Source organism: Rhinatrema bivittatum, chromosome 1 (genome assembly GCF_901001135.1).
Source record: "Rhinatrema bivittatum chromosome 1, aRhiBiv1.1, whole genome shotgun sequence".
NCBI classification, from domain to species: Eukaryota; Metazoa; Chordata; class Amphibia; order Gymnophiona; family Rhinatrematidae; genus Rhinatrema; species Rhinatrema bivittatum.
In genome coordinates, this window is record NC_042615.1 from 124,752,019 (window position 1) to 124,773,283 (window position 21,265).

Genomic DNA, 21,265 nt, shown 5'->3' on the forward strand with positions numbered 1-21,265 from the left:
TTCTCACCGGACCTGATGGACCCGAACACCTGCAAAGCCCTGTGGGAGGGGCTTCCAGTGGTGAGTGAGGCCAGGCGGGTGTGGCTGGACCTACTCCTCGGCCTGGGAGACCTCATCGAGGCTCTCAGGCCGAGGCCAAGAGGGAAGTCCCCGGGCATCGACGGGCTCACCATCGAGTTTGTCTTTCTTTTTCGACATCCTAGGACCCGATCTCCTGCAGGTCCTAAACAAAGCCCTTGGCACTGGGCACCTCCCCCTCTCCTGTAGACTTGTGGTGCTCACCCTCCTGCCCAAGGGGGTGACCCGTGCAGCCTCAGGAACTGCCACTTGGTCTCCCTGCTGTGTACGGACTATAAGATCCTGACCAAGGCACTCTCCCTGTGGCTGACATCCGTGCTGGCGGAGGTGATCCACCCAGACCAGACCTACACAATCCCCGGATGCACCATTTTCAATAACATCTTTTTGGTCCAGGATCTGATACATCTAGCTGGTAGGTCTGGCCTGTCGGCAGCCTTTTTGTCCCTCAATCAGGAGAAGGCCTTCGGCAGGGTGGATCACAATTATCTCATGGGCACTTTGCAGGCATTCAGCTTTGGACCCAGATTTGTGAGGCACCTCCACCTCTTGTACTTGAGGGCAGAATGCCTTCTCAAGTTCAACTGGTCCCTAGCGGCGCCTCTGGCAATCGGGTGTGGGTGCATCAGAGGTGCCCCCTGTCGGGTCAGCTGTACGCACTAGCCATCGAGCCATTACTGTGTCTTTTGAGCAGGCAGCTCATCGGACAAGTGCTATGAGAGCCCACATCTGGGTCATCCTTTTGACCTATGCCGACAAATTGCTCCTCTTGATTCAGGACCCAACTGACTTGGAGAGGGTGCAGGTTTGCCAGCAGGTCTATTCGCCGGCATCCTCGGCCAAGATCAACTGGGCCAAGAGCTCCAGCCTTCTTGTAGGACCGCAGAGGGTGTAAGCTCTCCCTGATTTGTCGTGGGGCAGGGAGACCCTTAGCTACCTGGGAGTCCACCTTTCCATCGCGAAAGCTATGACCCCATCAACTGGAGGGAGCTTGGAGAGAAGGTGGAAGCTTGCCTCGGGGCGTGAAGGGGTCTGCTGCGACTGGTGTCCTTCTGTGGTCAGACCTTGATGGTGAACCTGCTGGTGAGTAGCATGCAGTGGCATCGCCTCACCGCCCTGAGCCCGACCCAGGAATTCCTTGCCCACACCCAGAAGAAGCTGCTGGATTTATTTTGGGTGGGCGGAGAGCACTGGGTCTCCGCCGGGGGCCTGGTTCTCCCTCGGGGAGAGGACGGACAGGGGATCATGTGCCTGAGAAGTCAGGTGCACACCTTCCGTCTTCAGGCCCTGTGGAGATATTTGTATGCAGACCCCGCTCAGCGATGGTGCCCGCTGGTGTCACATTTTTTCCGCTAAGCAGGCAACCTGCGGTATGACTAGCAGCTGTTTGTCTTAGACAGGAGAGGACTCGCCCCTCAGCGCCTCCCGTAGCTGCCAGGATTCTACGCCTGGAGACTGCTGGGCATGGCCATAAGAATGGCTACCAGGAACCGGGACTTCCTGGGTGAACCCCTTCTGCATAACCCCCACTCTGGGTTTGAAGGAGTTGGAGGACCCGGGCCTGAGACACCATCTGGTCGCGGTTCAGGTTACCACGGTCAGGGTCACCTGAGCTCTGATCGCTACCATCGAGTGCATCTACCAGAAGGTGCTCGGCACTCTCTGGATTCTAACAGACACCATGCCCGAGAGGACCCCAAAAGCCGTGGATCCTCGCCCAAACGCGCCCCCACCCCCTGGCTCTGATGGTAGGGTCTAGGGGGCCAAGAGGCGGGTCCTCTTGGGAAGCTCAAACTCCTTGGGCCTTTGGAGGCTGCGGGAACTGCTCCTAGTGGACTTCCAAACTGTGTCTCAGAAAGACCTCAGCCTGCTGGTGACCCATATGGAGCACCGCCTCGCCCTCGCCTCCCGTCCTGACACGCCCTGGCAGGATGCGTTGGGACCAGCCCGAGGAGGCGGAGGGGGGTCCCCGCTGTGAATCATTCCACTCCAAAATGATTTCTGGCTACGAAGAGGACTACTCCCGGAAGCTACCGGCAGATTCAGGGCGTGCGCGTTCCGGGCAGACTCCTCCTGTCCTTTCTGCGGACAGGAGGAGGATTTGTTCCACCTGGGACTCAAGTGTCCCAGGCTGACCCCCCCTTCCTAGCCTTTCTTAAGGGATTATTTTTGGGCTTTTGGTTGAATTTCATCCCACACCTCCTAATCTACGGGTGCGTGACCAGGAGGGGCCCTCTGTGCCAGAGGGACGACCTGGTCAACTTTCTCTTGTCTGCCGGTTGAGGCACAGGAAGTTGGCCGGGGACAGCTTCCTCAATTGTGAGGCCCTCTTGTGAGGCACGGGGTGCACCCAGGTCAAAGTGGAGCACTTCTAAGTCATGTCCGCCAGCCGGGTGGCTGCCACTAACCCCTCCCCTCCCTCCCCAGTTTGAGTTAATCCTAAATATTTAAGTTCTTTACTTTTGTGTTAAAATTACTTTGAGCATTTTGGGGTGCCCTTCCCCCCCCAACACCTGCCACTAATAGTGGAGCGGTAGGAGGCCCCCCTCCCCCTTTCCTTCTCACTCCCCTGAAGAGGGGACCCCCTTCCCCCGTCCCACCAATTTCTCCCCCTCAAAATGATGATCGGCAACCCTCCCCCCCCTTTTTTTCTCTTCAAAAAGCAGATAAGGACCCCTCTTCCCCCCAATGTTGGGGACAATAAGCGAAGGCTGGGGAAATGGGCAGGGAACTGGCCAGCAGAACTGGGCCATGGAGCAACCTGCAGCCTTTCCTTTTTCAAAAACCTCACACACACACCCTTCCTATTAGTTTCCAGTGTCCCCATTAGGGGGTACAGAAGAGAGTATTTCTTCTTCCCCTTTAAGGGGCGGGGTGGACTTCAGCCGCCCCGCCCATTCTTGAAAAATAGGTCCAATCAGGTCACGCAGCAGACAGAGAGAGGAAGTGTAGCTTTACAGTCATGGCGGAATACGCGCGGGTTAAATCCACCAAACTGGTGCTGAAGGGGATGAAGAGTCAGAGGTGAGAGGGGCGATGGTTTATTCTGGACAAAAGGCTCGCCGACTGAAGCCCGAGCACAGTCTGGGGCTCGTGTTCCTTTCTCAGACATGGTTACTGTGCAATAATGACTAGAGAGGCTGAGCTTGTAGATATGATATGAATACTGTAGTTGAGAAGACTAGAATATGCAAGCTTTTTTAAACTGCGTTTCTAATGATGTCAATTTCTATTGTATAGACATTTCTTCCATATTCATTGTAAACATCACCAAAATAAGATTTTGCCTGACAGGGCCGGTGCAAGGGGATTATGCGCTATAGGCACCTCTGCTTTGCGCCGCTGACGCCCCCGCCCCGGATCGCAGCCCCGACTCCTACATGCAGGGATAGCAACCACATGGCGCCGCCCCCAATTTTAAATAAAATACCCCTCCAGCTCCCCCAAGTCTCAGAAAAAGCCTTTGTGGTACAGCGGGGGCCCGGGAGCGATACGCCGTTTCCAGGCAGTCGGCTGCCACTAACCAAAATGGCGCTGGTGACCTTTAGCCCTTCCTATGTGACGGATGCGTCACATGGTAGGAGCAATGGATGACCGGCGCCATTTTGGTTAGTGGCAACCATTTAAAAAAAATGGCGCGGCCGGCCATTGTCCCTGCCATGTGATAGGGGCCGGCCAATGGCACTAGTAGCCGTGTCACGTGGTAGGGGCTAAAGGCCACCGGCGCCATTTTGGTTGGTGGCAGCCGACGGCCCGAGAACGACAGATCGCTCCCGGGTCCCCAGATGGACCACCAGGGCTTTTCCTGAGGCTTGGGGAGGGTGGCGCGACGGGGAGGCAGTGTCTGGCCAGAACTTTGATTGGGTGGATTTTGCCGTTTCAATATTCTGCCCCATGAAGCGGCTGCCTCACTGGGGTATCCCCTAGCAAACGGCCGGGTGAAAGCATTTTCCAAATAGAGCCGACCTGACGTTGCCCCTACCACATAAGGGCAAGGTCTGGGCATCGGGCCTAGGTCTGATCCTCGGACCTTGCCCCAGTCATGTGAAGCCAGATTTTCTCAAAATTACCCCAAAACAAGCTTTTAACACTGGGAGCCATTGTGGCTCCCCTCTCTCTTACTTTAATTTGTTTGAAGTACTGGCCATCAAACATACAAACATTTTCTTTGAGTGCTATTGCAGCTAAATCATAAATATGAGATGGGAGTGTGCAACGAAGATATTCTTTTGTCGTAGGCTTTTGGGTAAATATTCAACACAGTGTCCTAGAGGACATTCATATATTGAGAGACAATATCAAGGTCGCTAACTGCAGCCCCTGAAAGGGATTGCAAAGGGCTAATTACAGCCCTGAAAGGGATCCTGATATTGTTGCAAGGTGCTAATGATCTGAGGCCTAAATATAAGATGGTAAACATGGGACTAAAGGATATAAAAAAGTATCAACAAAAACTGATAGCAGCTCAAACAGGGATACCTTGGCTGAAATAATTGGTTGACCTGGAAGTTGGTTTAAAGTTTTGTGTATTTGGAGTAATAGGATGAAAGACCTGTAAAAATCTAAATTCTGTTTGGGCAATCCACCCATTTTGCTGACCATAATGTAATAAAATGTCCACACAATATTTCAATGCTGCTGATGGACCATCAGTTAAAGGTAAATAGACAATTTTTATTAATTGACGTAGTGCTTCTACTTTATATGAGGATTTATCCATCACTACAAAGGTGCCTCCTTTATTGGATGGCTTCACTTCAGTAGATGAATCCTGCTTCAAATCTCTGCACTGCTGATGTTAGATGTCATCTGAATAGCTTGAATATCTTTATAGACCAAACCTGAGAAAGTCTGAGTACATATATCTGTTGGGCCTGGAGGACACCACTGTGAACAACGAACACCCAATTACTTTTATTTAAAACTTTGGAGGGGGATGGGGGAGCTATCGCCATGCGTGACTTTGAAACTTTTAATGGAAGAGTTGAGGCTGCTTCAAGTGGCGGGCCCAGGTAGAGCCGGGGGTCAACCCTGATCCCCGCCCAACTTTCCTTTTTGTCGCAGTTTTGGGGTGTTTTTAGGTAGCAATTCTTTAAGGCAATGGCAATCCCTTGAGGTTGGGGCTGCCATCACCTTAAGGGCTGCTCACCACATTCGTTTATCTGTAAAATGTTTGGGGGGAGAGTGGCTTCACTATTCTTCACTATTGCACCAACACTCCCCCCCCCCCCCCCCCCGAGATAGTGGGACCCCCTCCTGTGAAAAAAAATGATAGTTTAGTGGCTCTAGGCCTGAGTCGGCTAAGATGAGTTAAGGAAAACAGAACTTTTGTTGCCCCTTTCGCACCACTTACAGGAAAAGTAATCCAGTATGACTTGTGACAGGGGCTCTAAAACAGGGCCTGGTCAATAGAAATGGATCCTTGGAGAAATGGGGGGGGGGGGGGGCAGTGCACTTGGCTTTTAATGTTAGGGGTTGAGTGATGAGTTATTTTGGCAAAGGCTTTTTAAGGGGATGGTATATTTCCAGTGTAGTGTCGAGAGGAAGAAACTCTAGAAGTGTGTATGGGTACAATATAAAGTTGTGTTTAGAGCAGGAAGGTGGTGTTTTTCTGCCTTTTCCCAGGAAGCTGATGATCAAGCTGGAGTGAAGCTGGTGTAGGGAAGTCTTATTTTCTTTTTCTTTTCTGCTGCTGGCCATTGTCTAGCAAGGCTGTGGCTCCAGAAGACTCAGAATAAAGTCTTGGGCAGTGCTACTAAGCTACCTGGGAGGAATCATGGATTTCAAGGGTGTGGGATTCCATCCTCTGACCAAGGGAGGAGGAGGAGGATTGTGAGAATGGAATATAATCTCTTGGAAGAGGTTAGATGAAGGACAGTTCCTTTCTTAGAGGGAAAGAAGAGAAAGATATGGATGCTATACTAAAAGAGAAACTGTTTTGTTGTTTGGGGGGGGGGGGGGGGGAGGTTATTTGTAAAATATAACATACATTTTGTATGCTAAATTACAGGTACAATGCCATAACATTTCCAAACAAATATATATTAAACACAGGAAAATCAGGTAACCATTCCCAACATATTAATCCATAACAAGTCCACATTTAAGAGAGGGAGTATATAGAAAACAAACAAGAAACAATAATTAATGGTAAACAAGACCCCCTGCCACATTACATGTCATCCATAGCAGAAGTAAAGTTAATAAAAGGATAAAGAAAAATAGGCAGTTCTGTGGGATTTTAAGGGTCGGGGCTAACTGGAGGAGTAAAGGTTATACTAGGGGGTTTGGAGGACCTATCTCTGGGTGAACTGGGAAAAGTGTTTGCACGCACCCCTTTGAAAATCCCCCGATTTACGCAATAGAAGAGGGATTTGCACACCCATGCATGCACCCACTTAAAATTTGGCACACATGCATGTGGCCAGGCTATTTTATAACGTGTACATATACGCATGCAGGTTACAAAATAGCCACGTCCCTGGGCATCCTTCTACAGGGTAGATTTTTAATTTTCCCCTTCCTCATGATCATACGGAAGGAACAATGAAGCAAACCACAAAAATGCTTGAGCTTCCAAGATCTGCAGCCTACTGTTTTTGCTATTGCTGCTACCTTAATGCCATAAGAACCCATGAACCCTGATTTGATCAGTGAATTTTAAGTTCTTTTCTCTGACTGCTGGATACCCCAGATTTCTAAAATGAAGGGGTGTGTTTTTTTTGGTTCAAGATATCTTTTGAGTGGTCGTCTCCTACATCCCAAGGTGTGGGTTTGTGAAAGGCACGTTGCAGTGACTGAAGAGTGAAGTTAAAAATTTGAGTCAGTGGGGTGCAGTCAGAAGGGTCACAAATAGGAAAGAACTATTTTGTATGTTTTTATTCCTTAGCCTCAGAGACAAGTCTATCCACTACATTATCTATTTCATCATTTTGCTTTTTGAACCCACAGAGAGTCATGCTCTGCTCATAACAGGCATCAGAAACTCTCATTTTATGTGCCCCAACAGGGGGTTATACTCTGTTTCTAACCTCACTCTTCCTCATAGTGCTATACCAACATCTGATGGAAGAGAACTAGGGATCCAAGGGGAAGAGGGGATAAATGTGGGCTTTGAAGCATTAATGTTGTGAAAAATATAGCAAGTTCTCAAAATCATAGCCACTTTCTCTGGGGAGTATATAACCCCCACCCCTCTACACACATACCAGAGAGTTCCAAACACCTAAAATGATGTCCCCTCTATTATGGAGAGAGCTGACTCTTGTCCATCCAAGTTCTTTGGAGAGAGGAGCCATGGCCAGCAACTATATCCTGCATCAACTAGAAGAAAGCCATGGAATAAATGTGCTCCATTAACATTCCTAGGTGTTGACTGATCTCTACATGCATTTTTCCTTTGAGTGTGTCTTTCCTACCAAATCCTCTGGCCCCTCTCACTCCAGTAACCATGATAGTGGCAACAAATCTGTGTGTGTATGTGCACGCCCTCATTTTGATTTCAGGCATGAAAGTTGGCCTGAAACCAACGGAGCACAATATTGACCTTGAAGATTCAGGAAAATTTAAAGAGAAATAATTTATCTGCTGCCTTTTATTCCCCAAAAAGGGGAAACATAGTGTTACTGTTATTGCTAGTAAAAGGGTACACAGTATAACTGGAAGGGGTGACATCACTTACCTCTTTCTGGTGATTTCTTAATTTTCTGTCCACCAACTTCATGCCGCATCCTGTGGACAGGGAGAAATAATGTTCTGTTACAACTTCCCCAGTGTCTGGTTCCTACATTTTTGTTTACCTAAGCTTATATGTCTTTTAATTTATGTAACCTCAAACCTATTTAGAGCAGAACATCATCTTTATTTGTTTTTTCCATCCTAGCCCCGCCTCCGTGAAAGACATGTTCAGGGTGAGAGTCTTCATTTCTTTAAGTAAATCTGAAGAGAGGTGGGATTGTGGGGAAAGGAGGTAGGGCTTCCCTCCTTAATCAAATAGGTTTTTTTACATCATTTATTTTATTTATTTATTTAACAGTTTTATAAACCGACCTTCATAGTAAATAACCATATCGGATCGGTTTACAATTAACAAGAATAAAAAACTGGGGTAACTATTCAAGTAAACGAAAGATAAACAGTAAGTAGGAATGAGTCAAAGTTACAATAAACAGGGAAGAGAACTTGGAAGCTTGCAACAAGCTGGAAAGAAGATAAGGCAGGAAATAAATATGAAGTGATGCCATAGGGCGTACGGGTTAAAGCTTAATGGTGCTTTAACCTGGGAGAGTCAGAGAAACAACTGGCAACACCTAACTGAGACCCCCATTGCACCATGAAGAGAGGGAGTCCTGTATCCCAAGGGGTGTTCCAGTATTCTTACTTTGAAAATTGCCCCATTGCCATATGGATACTATAAAAACTACTTTAGCACCACAATTTCATTTTATAATTAGTGTGCTCTCAGTTTTCTTCTCTTATAAATTTAAATGATCACATGATGCTCAGTTATCCCACTTTTATATGGAAGGGCAAGGTACCATGTATAGTGTTTCGAAAAATGAAGCTCTACATTGGGAGGGTGTGAAGTTTCCAGACTTTATCTATCATGCTGCGTTTATTTTACAGCAAGGTATTGATTAGTCAACTGAGAATAATGACCCTCCTATATGGCTTAATGTTGAACAAGTGTTAGCCTGGCCTACACCTTTGTGAGCTATTCCAGGTCTTCCCCACTACAGCTCGCTTCCAATCATATCCCATCTTTTTGGCCACATATATGCTTATAGAAAACTGGAAGGCTATTTCAAAGGGTTAAGTATAGAATGGGGAACATCAGCTTTGACAACTATATGGTTTAATTCAATGTTTTTGATTGGTTAGAAAATGGTCAATTGGCCACTTTGGTTTAGAGTTGGAATATGGTCAGTGGACCAATTACTTGATAAAAGTAAATGTTTACTCTTTACCCAGGTATTTTAGGTGGGTTCAACTGCATTCTGCTTTCAAACCTGACATCTAGATTTGGAGTCATTTTCCCAGGAGTCACAAGCTGCTATCTTACTGGTTTCCCTATCTATGGAAGGCCATATAGTTTCTCATAATTATAATTACTTGAAGGGAACATATTTTGCTCATTTTATTGGCTTAAGGAAGACTTGGTCACGAGTTGTCTCTTATTTGGAACGCCCTGTCTATTGGGATGTGTCAAGAGACTGATAATTTAGAAAACTGATAAAAGTAGTTATTCCGGGAAGCATTTGGAGCAGATAATGGAGTGAATTGTAATTTTAGTTTAATTTTGTTGATGTAATTGTTTATTTTAATTTTAGTAATGTTTTATTTTGTTATTGTTTGTACTGAATTTTGTGAGTGTTTATTGTATTCTGCATTTGAACACTGGGGGACCACGCGGAATATACAATTTTATTAAATAAATAAGCAAATAACCAAATAATAAATAGCCAATGGCTTTCCATGGGATTATTATTGGAGCAAATCATTAAGAATTTATTTTTCTTCCCACATTACTCAGTCTCCTGTTTTTTCTAGCTCACTGGATGATTTGGATCCCCTGGACAATGCATAAGGTGGAGCCTTCTCCCTCACATGCTTGCTGGACCTGTTGGTCTGCCAAGGCCACACTTTCTCATCTTTTGTATTACTGCTCTGAAACAAATTTGTTTTGGCAAAATTTCACATTTGCTCAATCATTCATGTCCCTTGATTTCCTCTATAGTTGTAAAAGCTCTTGCACTTTTAACCTAAATGGCTAAAGTGCAATTTAGGGTAGAGCCTTTTGCTTAGACCTCATTAACATACATAGCTTGGAGCTCATTAGCATGGTAGCTAATAAGCTTGGAGCTCATTAGCATGGGTAGCAAGCATTTGTCCAAATAGGCCTCCAGTGGCATACAGTCAGGGCCTTCAAGGGATTTAGAAAATCCCCAACCCATGGCTGTCGTTACGGATAGCAAGAGGATTGTGAAAAATTGAAGAGGACATTGCAAAACTGGGAGATTGGGCATGTAAATGGAAAATGAAATTTAATGTGGACAAGTGTAAAGTGATGCACTTAGGGAAGAGTAACCCAAATTATAACTGCATAATGCAAGGTTCCATATTGGGAGTCTCAACTCAGGAAAAGGTTCTAGGTGTCATCGTTGAAATCTTCTGCTCAGTGTGCAGCAGCAGCTAAGAAAGCAACTAGAATGCTAGGTGGTGTTAGGAAAAGAATAGAGAATAAAACAGAGAATATCATAATGCCTCTGTATCGCTCCATGGTGTAACCTCATCTTGAGTATTGTGTGCAGATCTGATCACCACATTTCAAAAGAAGATACAGCAGAATTAGAAAAGGTACAGAGAAGGGCGACCAAAATGATAAAGGGGATAGAACAAGTCCCCTATGAACAAATGCTAAAGAGGTTAGGACTCTTCAGCTTGAAGAATAGATAGCTGAGGGGAAATATGTCTATAAAATAATGAGTGGAAGGAACGAGTAAACAATCAGTTATTTACTCTTTTGAAAAATACAAAAACCAGGGGATACACAATGAAGTTACTAGGTAATACATTTAAAACTAATAATAGAGAATATTTATTTTACTCAACTTGTAATTAAGCTCTGGAATTCTTTGCCAGAGGATGTGGTGAAAGCTATTTAGTGTAGCTACATTTAAATAAGGTTTGGACTTGTTCCTGGAGGAAAAGTCCATTAACCATTATTAAGGTAGAGTTGCAGAAATCCACTACTTATTCTTGGGATAAGCAGCTTGGAATCTACTTACCCCTTGGGTTCCTGCCAGGTAGTTGTTACCTGGCTTGGCCACTGTTGAAACAGGATACTGGGCTTGATGGACCTTTGGTCTGACTCAGTATGGCAAGTCTTATGTTCTTAGTTCTAATTTCCTGATTAGCAAAGTGAGGGGAGTTGCACTTCAAAATAGATTGTCAAACACTCAGACTGACTATATTGTCTTTCCCAACACCTGACTCTCCAGTTAGAAAACTCTGAATTGGCTTCATTGTGGATACCCTTTCTGGATATCTCAAGAAGGAAAAAATGTGCAGAAGATATCAGATACTGCAGGGTTTCATTGAGATGTATAGGGGTCACTGACATGTCTTTTATTGTATCTTCTGTACAGTAAGAAAAAGAACAAGGAAAAGAGAAAAAGAGAAGAGGATGAGGAAGAGAAACTTGATATTGTGGGTGAGTTTTTCAAAATCATTTTGAAAAATGTGGAAGATCAAGGATAAGATTTTACAACTGTGTACTAGGGTAATATAGATATTGTCAAGAGAAAATGCCCCAAACCTCTTGAATATGAAACAACTTTTGAAGCTGTTTTCTAAGCAACTGCCTGCAACCCACACCATTGTGATTGATCCCTCAACATTGTTTATGGTTTAAGGTTTATTAGGTTTTTATAAACCGTCACATCAGTAATAAAACCATCACAACGGTGTACAATTAGTAAAAATAGAAATACAATAATATAGTAAAATACAAATAAAATAGGTTAAAATTAACTAAATTGATGTAGCTTTAAATGGGCCTAAAATAGCTCTAAAGCATTAATAATGAAGATACATATACAAGCATTAAATAAATAAGATAAAATAAAATAGTATAATAAAACCAATGTCAGAGAAAGTTTAGAATTAAGATTCAGAGTTAGAGACTTGCTGAGTTGGTTAGCATGACTTCCCAGATAATACTCTTGCTGTCGCATTTCTCCCATTCTGTGTCTATGGGAAAAATGTTTAATAAATGAGGTGCTCAGCTGGTACAGCTTTTGTTCTACTGAGCATGTGGAGGAATTCTCACAAGCATTGCTTTGTGAGCCTACTCATTTTTTCATCTGAGCACCAGCACAGACTTGTACCGCAGTCTCTGTCTGTTTTTTCTCTGAAAACTCAATACTTTTTTCTTTAAAGTTGCCTCTCTGCCTCAGCAACCCCCAAATAGCATTTTTCAGTGCTACTAACAAAAAAGAGAAAGAAGGAAAATTAAGAATATCGTTTTCCTCACAGTGTCCCGAAAGAAAGAATCCATAGTGTATTTCCTAGCATGTAGAGAGATGGACTCAGGACCAATGGGTTTATGCTCCCTTGCCAGCAGATGGAGACAGAGCAAGGTGACATCCCAGTATATATAACTCTGCAGTGACCCCAGCCTGCCAGGATTCTCCATCTCCAGCAGATGGTGGACGTGCATCTCCCTTATGGGGATTGCGTTGAGCTTTTTGAAAGGAGAAATTTGAAATTCTAAAGTCAGGAAAAGAAAGCCCCTCTCTCCTGCAGTTTTAGCTAAAGGTCCCTCCTCCAACTGAGAATTCCTGAGGCGATTTCCATGGTCCCTCAGAGGTGTGCCTTGGTCTGGTAGCTGGGTTTCCTGACTAGGACTTAGCTGCTAGTTCAGCTGAAAGGCAGTGAGTGCAGGAGGCCAAGTGCGGTGGTGACGGCAGATGCCTTCTCCCCCCGCAATCGGAGACTGTCTTTGTACTCAGCCGATAAGATCTGAGCTCTGGTAAGGCTTAAAAAAAAAAAGAGAAAGTTTTACCTGAATCAGAGACAGAGGAGGTTCAGGACTTCTGGTCTCTGTTCTCGGTGCGTCGTGCTGATGTTCGTTCCTGCTTCTGTTGGGGTTGGGAAACTGGGCAGCCTGGCAGGTTGAACGGCCCCCGGTGGGCTAGGCCCTGCACTTAGGTTTTTTTCTTGCACACCGTGTGGTAGGCTGCAGCAGCCGTTTTCACATGCATGTTCTGCTGCCCTCTATAGGCTGTCAGTGTACGTAGTATGTCAGCTCTGCGCACACGTTGTGCGCTTGGTTTTAGAATGCACTTTTTATGCGCACAAACTTTTTTACATGCTTAACTTGGCACAGGTTATTCATGCGCTTTGCTGCGCTTTCTTCTAGGCACTTATTTTTTTGGCCGCATTTCATTTTTGAGCAAAGCCGTTCCGATTCACGTTTACTGCAGCGATGGTGCCAGTAAGCAAGAAGCCTAAGCATCTTCCTGTTTGTGTTGCCTGTCATATTAGGGCTTCTCAGCCTGTCCTGGTTTCTAACCTGTGTCAGCGTTCCTCAGACGCACAGCATGAGTTGTCTTCCTCGGATTTTGCATAGCCTGGCTCTTCCCATTCTGATAATGGGTTGGTCAAGGCCTTGACTGGGGGGGGTCACCAGATCTTGGTTCTCCCTTGACTGGCTCCTCTGCTGGTGAGGGCAGTTCTATAAGACCAGCTCCAGTTCCTTCTGGGCTTGGTCTGGACCCAGCTGCTTTTTCTTGGGTGGAATTGTTTTCAAGGTTTACAAGCCTTTCTTCAGGTGCAGTCCTCCGCTTCCCCCATTTCTGTCTGGTGGGACCCTCAGCCGATGGCTCCTCCCTATTCCAGTCCTATGCTTAAGTGCCGGGGCTCGAGTCTCCTCCCTGCGGGTATTCACGACAGGAATCTGTATGGCACTGATGATGAAGTTGATCATGATTCCCTGGACGATGGGGAACTTCCTCCAGGGCTGGAACTATATCGAATCATCATGTGGTTCTTCCATAGAGATAAACTGCGGCCCTGATTTCCCAGACCTTGAAACAGCTGGGTGTTCCTGGTTCGGATGCTATGGCAGAGTCGAGGAAGAATCCCATTTTGGTTTCCTTACGTAAAACTTCTTGTTTTTTCCCAGTGATGGATGCCGTCCAGGAAACAAAGTTTAAAGGGTTCGGACATTGGAAGGCCTGTTCCCCCCTGGTTCCAGTTGCAAGAGAGCATTTACATTTTCCCAAAGTGGATGCTCTGGTATGTGCTGTGTCTGAGCAGATGACTATCCCTGTAGAGAGAGGAGCGGCCTTGAAGGATTGAGGTTATTCTTAAGCAAGCCTTTGAGGCAGTGGCGATGAATTTACAGATTTTCTGTTGCGCACTAGTGGCGAGATCTTGTCTGCTTCTCTCTCAGAAGGTTGAATCTGGAGGGAATTCCAGAGCGGTTATGGAGCCTGCCGCCGCCTTTTTACCAGACACAGGCTGTGAATTAGTCCTGACCTCGGCCATAGATGTGACTTCTGTGATAGTGGCCAGGCGCAATTGGTCAGCTGACACAGCTTCCAAAGCCAATCTTACCAAGATGCCCTTTAAAGGCTCTCTCTTGGGAGTGAATTGGAGAAACTGGCCAGTAAGTGGAGCGAGTCTCCGGTGCCTCATTTGCTGGAGGATGCGAAACAATTACAGCGCCCCTTTGGTATGAGAGGTCATTTTCATTCCTACAGAGGGACGACCTTTCAGCGGACTCAGCCTTTTGGTAGGTCTCAGTCATTTCTTCTCCGGCAGCCCAAGAGAGGAGCGGGCTTTGGTGGTGGACCTTCCCAAGCTTCCCAATGAAGGATTGCCGACCCACCTTCCGGAATAGGAAATAGGGGGATGTCTCTTTATCTTTTATCAGATGTGGGTCGAGATCAGTGGGTCCTGGAGGTGATACGTGACGGGTATGCACTGGAATTTAGCAGTATTCCTCGGGACGAGTTCATGGAATCCCCTTCCACTCCCCGCAGAAGAAGCAGGCAGTGGAGTTCACGCTTCAAAGGCTCCTCAGACTGAGGGCTGTGGTTCTGGTGCCCATGTCTCAAGAAAATGGAGCAATATTACATTTATTTTCTTGTGTCCAAAAGGAGGGCTCCTTTCGTCCCATCTTGGTTCTCAAGAGGGTCTACCATCACTTGAAGGTGATTCGTTTTCAAATGGAAACCTTAGGCTCTGTAATAATGGTGCAGTCATGGGAATTTCTGACATCCTTGGATCTATCAGAGGTTTACCTTCATATTCCCATCCAATTGGAACACCAGCACTTTCTATGCTTTGCGTTGTTGGGGCACCATTATCCGTTTCGGGCACTGCCTTTTGGCCTAGCCACTGCTCCCAGAACATTTTCCAAGATTATGGTGGTGGTAGCGGCGGCCTTGCTAAAAGAGAGAATCCTGGTGCACCTGTATTTGGACAACTGGGTGGTTCAAACCAAGTATCAGGAAGAGAGCCGCCTGGTGAAACACATGGTGATCTCTTTATTGCAGGAGCTCAGTTGGATGGTGAGCCTGACCAACAGCAATCTTCAACCATCCCAGTTGTTGGAGTATCTGGGGGTCTGGTTTGACGTGGGACAGGACACATTTTTCCTTCCGGAAGTTCAGATCTAGAGATTGATGTCTCAAGTGCGACAGTTGATGAACACCATATACCCGACAGTGTGGTCCTACCTATACGTACTTGGCTTGATGGCAGCTACCCTGGAAGTGGTGCCATGGGCAAGGGCGCATATACGTCCTCTTCAGTTCTCTCTGCTATCTCATTGGAACCCGCAGTTCTCTCTGCTATCTCATTGGAACCCGCAGTCTCAAGATTATGCGGTTCGGCTCCACTTGCCGATGGAAATTTTGCTCCCACCTCCAGTGGTTGCAGGAAGATCATCTGAGAAAGGGAGTTCCCTTGTCCTCTCCGGCCTGGTTGGTAATCACAACAGATGCGAGTCTCTATGGTTGGGGGCTGTCTGGAGTTAACAGCCCAGGGTCGTTGAATTGCCGAAGAGTCCTGCTGGAACATCAATCGTCTGAAGGTCTGGTCAGTGCGGCTGGTATGCTTGCAGTTCAGTCACAGGCTGCAGAATCAAGCGATTCACGTAATGTTGGACAACAGTGGCCTATATCAATTGCCAGGGAGGAACCAAGAACTAGCAAGTGTTGCAAGAAATAGATCAGCTGATGAAATGGGCGGAAGGTCATCTGCAGATGATCTCTGCCTCTCACATTGCAAGAAAAGACAACATAAGAGTGGACTTTCTTAGCAGGGAGAGTCTGAACCCAGGAGAGTGGGTGTTGTCAGCCAAGGCTTTTCAGCTGACTGTGGATCGCTGGAGCCTTCTGTTCCTAGAACTGCTGGTGACTTCTCGAAATGCGAAGGTTCTTCATTTCTACAGTTGCAGGAGAGATCCGTGTTCCCTGGAATAGAGGCTCTCATATAGGTCTGGCCGGAAGACAGATTGCTCTATGGCTTTCCTCTGTGGCCCTTGCTGGGCAGGATAACTCGCAAGATTGAAGTCTGCAGGGGGCTAGTACTCCTGGTGGTGCCAGACTGGCCCAGGCATCCGTGCTATGCGGATTTGTGACGACTCCAGGTGGAGGCCCCCCTTTGTCTTCCGCCGCACATGGATCTGCTTCAGCAGGGACCAATTCTTCACGAGGATCTGACTCGATTCTGTCTTACAGTTTGGCCCTTGAGAGGGCTCACCTATTAAAGTGTGGTTTATTCGCCTGTGGTGATTGCCACTCTGCTCTGCACTCGCAAGTTCTCCACTTCCTTGGCTTATGTGTGGGTTTGGAGAGTTTTTGAGGCCTGGAGTGAAGCGCAGGGTGTTCTTCTTCATTCATTTAGGATCCTTCTCAACCTGGATTTTTTCTGCAGGATGGATTGAATAAAGGCTTGGTCCTTAATTCCATGAAGGTGCAGGTTGTGGCTCTTGCCTATTTCAGAAGCCTGGTGAATGGTGTTTCCTTGTCATCTCATCCTGATGCGGACCATTTTTTGAAGGGAGTGAAGCAACTTAGGTCTCCCTTGAGGTTACCGGTTCCATTGTGGAGTCTTAATTTGGTGCTGGACTTTTTGGTGGGCCCTACGTTCCAACCACTGAGTAGCCTTTCCTTATGGTTGTTGACTTTGAAGACTGTGTTCTTGGTGGCTATATGTTCTGCATGTCTGATTTCTGAGCTGCAGACATTGTCTTGTCAGAAGCCGTTCCTTTGGGTGACTCTAGGGGCGTTACAGGTACATACTGTTCCATCATTCTTGCCCAAGGTTGTCTCAGACTTTCATTTGAATCCCTCCATCTCCTTGCCATCCCTGGATAAGGTCAGGGATGTGGAGGGATTTTGCCTTTTGTACTCCTTGGATGTTGAGCATCTTAAGGAGCAGTATTTGGAAGTCTCCTGAGTCTTTTCGAAAGACGGGTAAGAACATAAGTTATGCCATATTGGGTCAGACCAAGGGTCCATCAAGCCCAATATCCTGTTTCTAACAGTGGCCAATCCAAGTCACAAGTTACCCAAACATTAGATAGATCACAAGCTACCATTGCTTATTAATTACCATCATAACAGTTTATGGATTTATCCGCTATGAACTTATCCTAACCTTTTTTAAACCCAGTTATACTAACTACTGTAACCACATCCTCTGGCAATGAATTCCAGAGCTTAACTGCGTTGAGTGAAAAATAATTTTCTTGGATTTGTTTTAAATGAGCTACTTGCTAGTTTCATGGAGTGCCCCCTGCGCCTTCTATTACCTGAGAGAGTAAATAACCAACTTACATTAAATCATGAAAGGACTTGAAGAAGTTTGTAGACTTCTATCATATCCACCCACAGTCATCTTTTCTCCAAACGGAAGAGCCCTAACTTCTTTAGCCTTTCCTCATAGGGCATCCGTTCCATGCACCTTATTTTGTTCGCCCTTCTCTGCACTTTCTCCAGTGCAGCTATATCCTTTTTGAGATGGGGTGATCAGAACTGCACACAGTATTCAACATGCAGTCTCACCAGGGAACGATACAGAGGCATTGACATTCTCCATTTTATTTTCCATTCCCTTCTTAATAATTCCTAACATTGTTTGCTTTTTTTGACTGTTGCAGCACACTGAGCTGTCTATTTCAATGTATAATACATAAGAAATTGCCATACTGGGTCAGACCAAAGGTCCATCAAGCCCAGCATTCTGTTTCCAACAGTGGCCAATCCAGGCTACAAGTACCTGGCAAGTACCCAAAAACTAAGTGTATCCCACGCTACTGATGCTAGTAATAGCAGTGGTTATTTTCTAAGTCAACTTGATTAATAGCAGGTAATGGACTTCTCTTCCAAGAACCTATCCAAACCTTTTTTAAACCCAGTTACACTAACTGCACTAACCACATCCCCTGACAACAAATTCCAGAGTTTAATTGTGCCTTGAGTGAAAAATAATTTTCTCCAGTTAGTTTTAAATGTGCAACATGCTAACTTCATGGAGTGCCCCCTAGTCCTTCTGTTTACTGAAAGAGTAAATAACCAATTCACATTTACCCATTCTAGACCTCTCATGATTTTAAAGACCTCTATCATATCCCCTATGACACCTAGATCTCTTTCCTGGGTGGTAACTCCTAAGATAGAACCTAAAATTGTGTAACTACAGCAAGGGTTATTTTCCTCTATATGCATTACTTTGCACTTGTTCACATAAAATTTCATCTTCCATTTGGAAGCTCAATCTTCCAGTCTCGCAAGATCCTCCTGCAATTCATCACAATCCGCTTGAAATTTAACTACTCTGCATAATTTAGTGTCGTCCGCAAATTTGATCACCTCACTCCTTGTACCCCTTTCCAAATAATTAAAAAATATATTAACCTTCATCCTACCAACATATTTTACATCAAATCTTATCAACTGGGGTCCAAATGGACCCTATGCAATTTTGTTGATTACCCTGTGTCCCATGACAAATTCTATGTGCCCTTGATGGACATTTTCCTCTTGCAGGAATATCATTGGGTTGACTAACAGGTGGCTGACCGGATTCGGTATTACTATGTTCCGATTGCTCTGATATGTGATCAACCTCATCAAAGTTGTCTGTATCTTCAAAATCAGAGTCATCGTTATCCTCGAAAATTGCTTTTAGAAAATCTGCAATAGAATACCAAGCATATTTCTGCCTAGAAGACCCTCTTGTTGACATTTTTACCGACTGAAAATGCAAAGAATCAGTAGTTGTACATTTTTAAACTTGCTTAATTGAAAGTCTCAAATTCTGGGGTCTCTTTGCACCCCAAATAATAAGTAGCTGCTGTAGGAAGAATAAAGTAGAATAGTTTAGAATAACATTTGAATCAGACATACCGTAGGCTAAGTGACAAATTCCTAAAATGGTGGCTGAAAATAATTTCTGGTGTTTATATAGCGGAAGCACATTAGTGCGTGGGATCCAATTGGACCCCAGTTAGTAGGCTATAAAGCATCGGTCCAAGTACAGATCCCTGAGGCATTCCACCTGTTTGTTCTCCATGGTAGGAGTAAGCAGGGTGCTCCGGCTTCACGAGCTACCATAGCTTGTTGGATTAAGGAGGTGGTCACAGCCGTGTTTGTGGATGCTGGAAAGCCGTTGCCTACTCAGGTTAGGGTTCATTCCACTAGGGCTCAGACAGTGTCATGGGTGGAAGCTAGTCTGTTTCCCATCGATATCTGCCGAGCTGCGACGTGGTCCTCCTTACCCACTTTTTCCAGGTTTTATTGTCTGAATGTGCAGACCCGGAAGGATGCAGTCTTTGCACATGCTGTGTTGACTGAACCGCAGCCAGCCTCCCACCCTGTTGGGGAGTAACCTTGGTACATCCCACTGGTCCTGAGTCCATCTGTCTACATGCTAGGAAATGGAGAAATTACTTACCTTATAATTTTGTTTTCTTTAATGTAGACAGATGGACTCAGCTTCCCGCCCTTGGCTGCCGCATGAATGTGTCATTAGTCCTCCTGTGGGGCTCTGGGTCCCAAGGGATTACTGAAAAGTGTCCAGTTCCTAGCTTGGGGTACCTAGAATCTTATGGGAGTTCAGTGTATATAGTTGGTTGAGTACAGTTCTGGTTACCTGTTTTTAATCAAGTTTTTTGCTAGCCTGTCCACAGTTGCTTTTGAATAGAATACTGGCAGGCTGGGGTCACTGCAGAGTTAGGTATACTGTGACATCAGCTTGCTCCATCTGCTGGCAGGGGAGCATAAATCTACTGGTCTTGAACCCATCTGCTACACTAAGGAAAACGAAATTATCAGCTAATTTCTCCATTATAAGTGGTGTATTTATGTTTCCAAAAGTGGTTAAAATACACAGCAATTCTATACCAATACACACTCTGTTCATGAAATAACTGTTTTGTGTAGCTAAAGAAATGCAAATAGATGAAGGTTACAATTGAAAGTCAGTTGGGACTGTAAAATATTTTGAGAATTTTTCAACTTCGTAAAAATGGAATAGCCTAGTGGTTAAAGCAGTGGGCAGAGAACCATGGAAGCCAGAGTTCAAATGCTGCTTCTCCTACTGACACTCTTTGTGACTTTGAGCAAGTTGCATCATCCTACATTGTCTCAGGTGCAAACCTAGATTGTAAACTCTCTGGACACAGGGACATACCTACTGTACCAGAACATAACTTACATTCAGGCCAAACCAATATTGTGCGCTGAGCTTTGCACACAGTTTAACTAGTGTTTGGACACGTGTTTTGGATGCACATTTATAACCCTTAAGCAAGGGGCTCGTTTGCCACGGAAAGGTGGATGGGCATGCATTAGGAAAGCAGGCGCCCAGTTTGGACGCATAGTTATAGCACGTCCGTATTGTATCGGCCCGATTGAGCTATCGGTGAAAAGGTTTGAACTAAATCAAAATAAACACTGTACTTTTCTGAATTTATTGTATATGAAATAAAATGTACTATAGAACACACACTTATAACAGTGCCATTTTGTTGTACATTTTTATCTTTCAGGAAACTGGTGGTTAGTTAAAAATTTTGGAGACATCACAGGATCAGTGGCAATAGAAATGGACAGAGGTGCTTACATCCATGCCCTTGACACTGGTCTTTTTACACTCGGAGCTCCTCATAAAGGTTTGTTATTGTTTCATGTTAGTCTTTTCCCATCAATAAGCAGGCTGAATTAGCCATGCTGTCTGGGGATGTCCTCCGGTGGCCCCGGGGCAATGTTCCCTCTAATTTCTGACATGCTATGTATGCAAAAATGTTGTTGTGTGCAACTTTTCTGAAACTTAACTTAATGTTGTGCGTCCAAACTTACAACTCAGCCTACTGGAGTTAAAAAAAAAAAAAAAAAAGTGAAGACCAAGTGAAATGTTAACATGTTTATATACTTCTTAACTAAAGAGGCTACTAAGGTATAGCAAGTAGAAAGCGTAACAGTTTGTTTTATACCATATATACTGGGGGACTGCGCCTCATAACTCAGTTCACAACTTCACAGTCCATAATATTTACATTTTCATTTGTCCATTCGTTATAGATTCTGTCAAGATCTATATTTCCGCCATCTAGTTGATAGTTCTTCACACGCATGATCATATCCAAATGCTCCGTCTGTAAACAATT

At 45.2% G+C, this 21,265-nt stretch overlaps 1 protein-coding gene across 1 annotated transcript in view; it reads left to right on the top strand.

Moving 5' to 3' along the window:
• The first annotated feature begins 2,973 nt into the window (after positions 1-2,973).
• Positions 2,974-21,265, top strand: part of FRG1 (FSHD region gene 1) — a 76,856-nt gene continuing 58,564 nt past the window's right edge. The window contains exons 1-3 of the mRNA XM_029586977.1: positions 2,974-3,102; positions 11,226-11,290; positions 20,648-20,770. Coding sequence (XP_029442837.1) covers positions 3,041-3,102; positions 11,226-11,290; positions 20,648-20,770 — 250 coding nt within the window. The 5' untranslated portion in view covers positions 2,974-3,040. The remainder of the gene's footprint in view (positions 3,103-11,225; positions 11,291-20,647; positions 20,771-21,265) is intronic.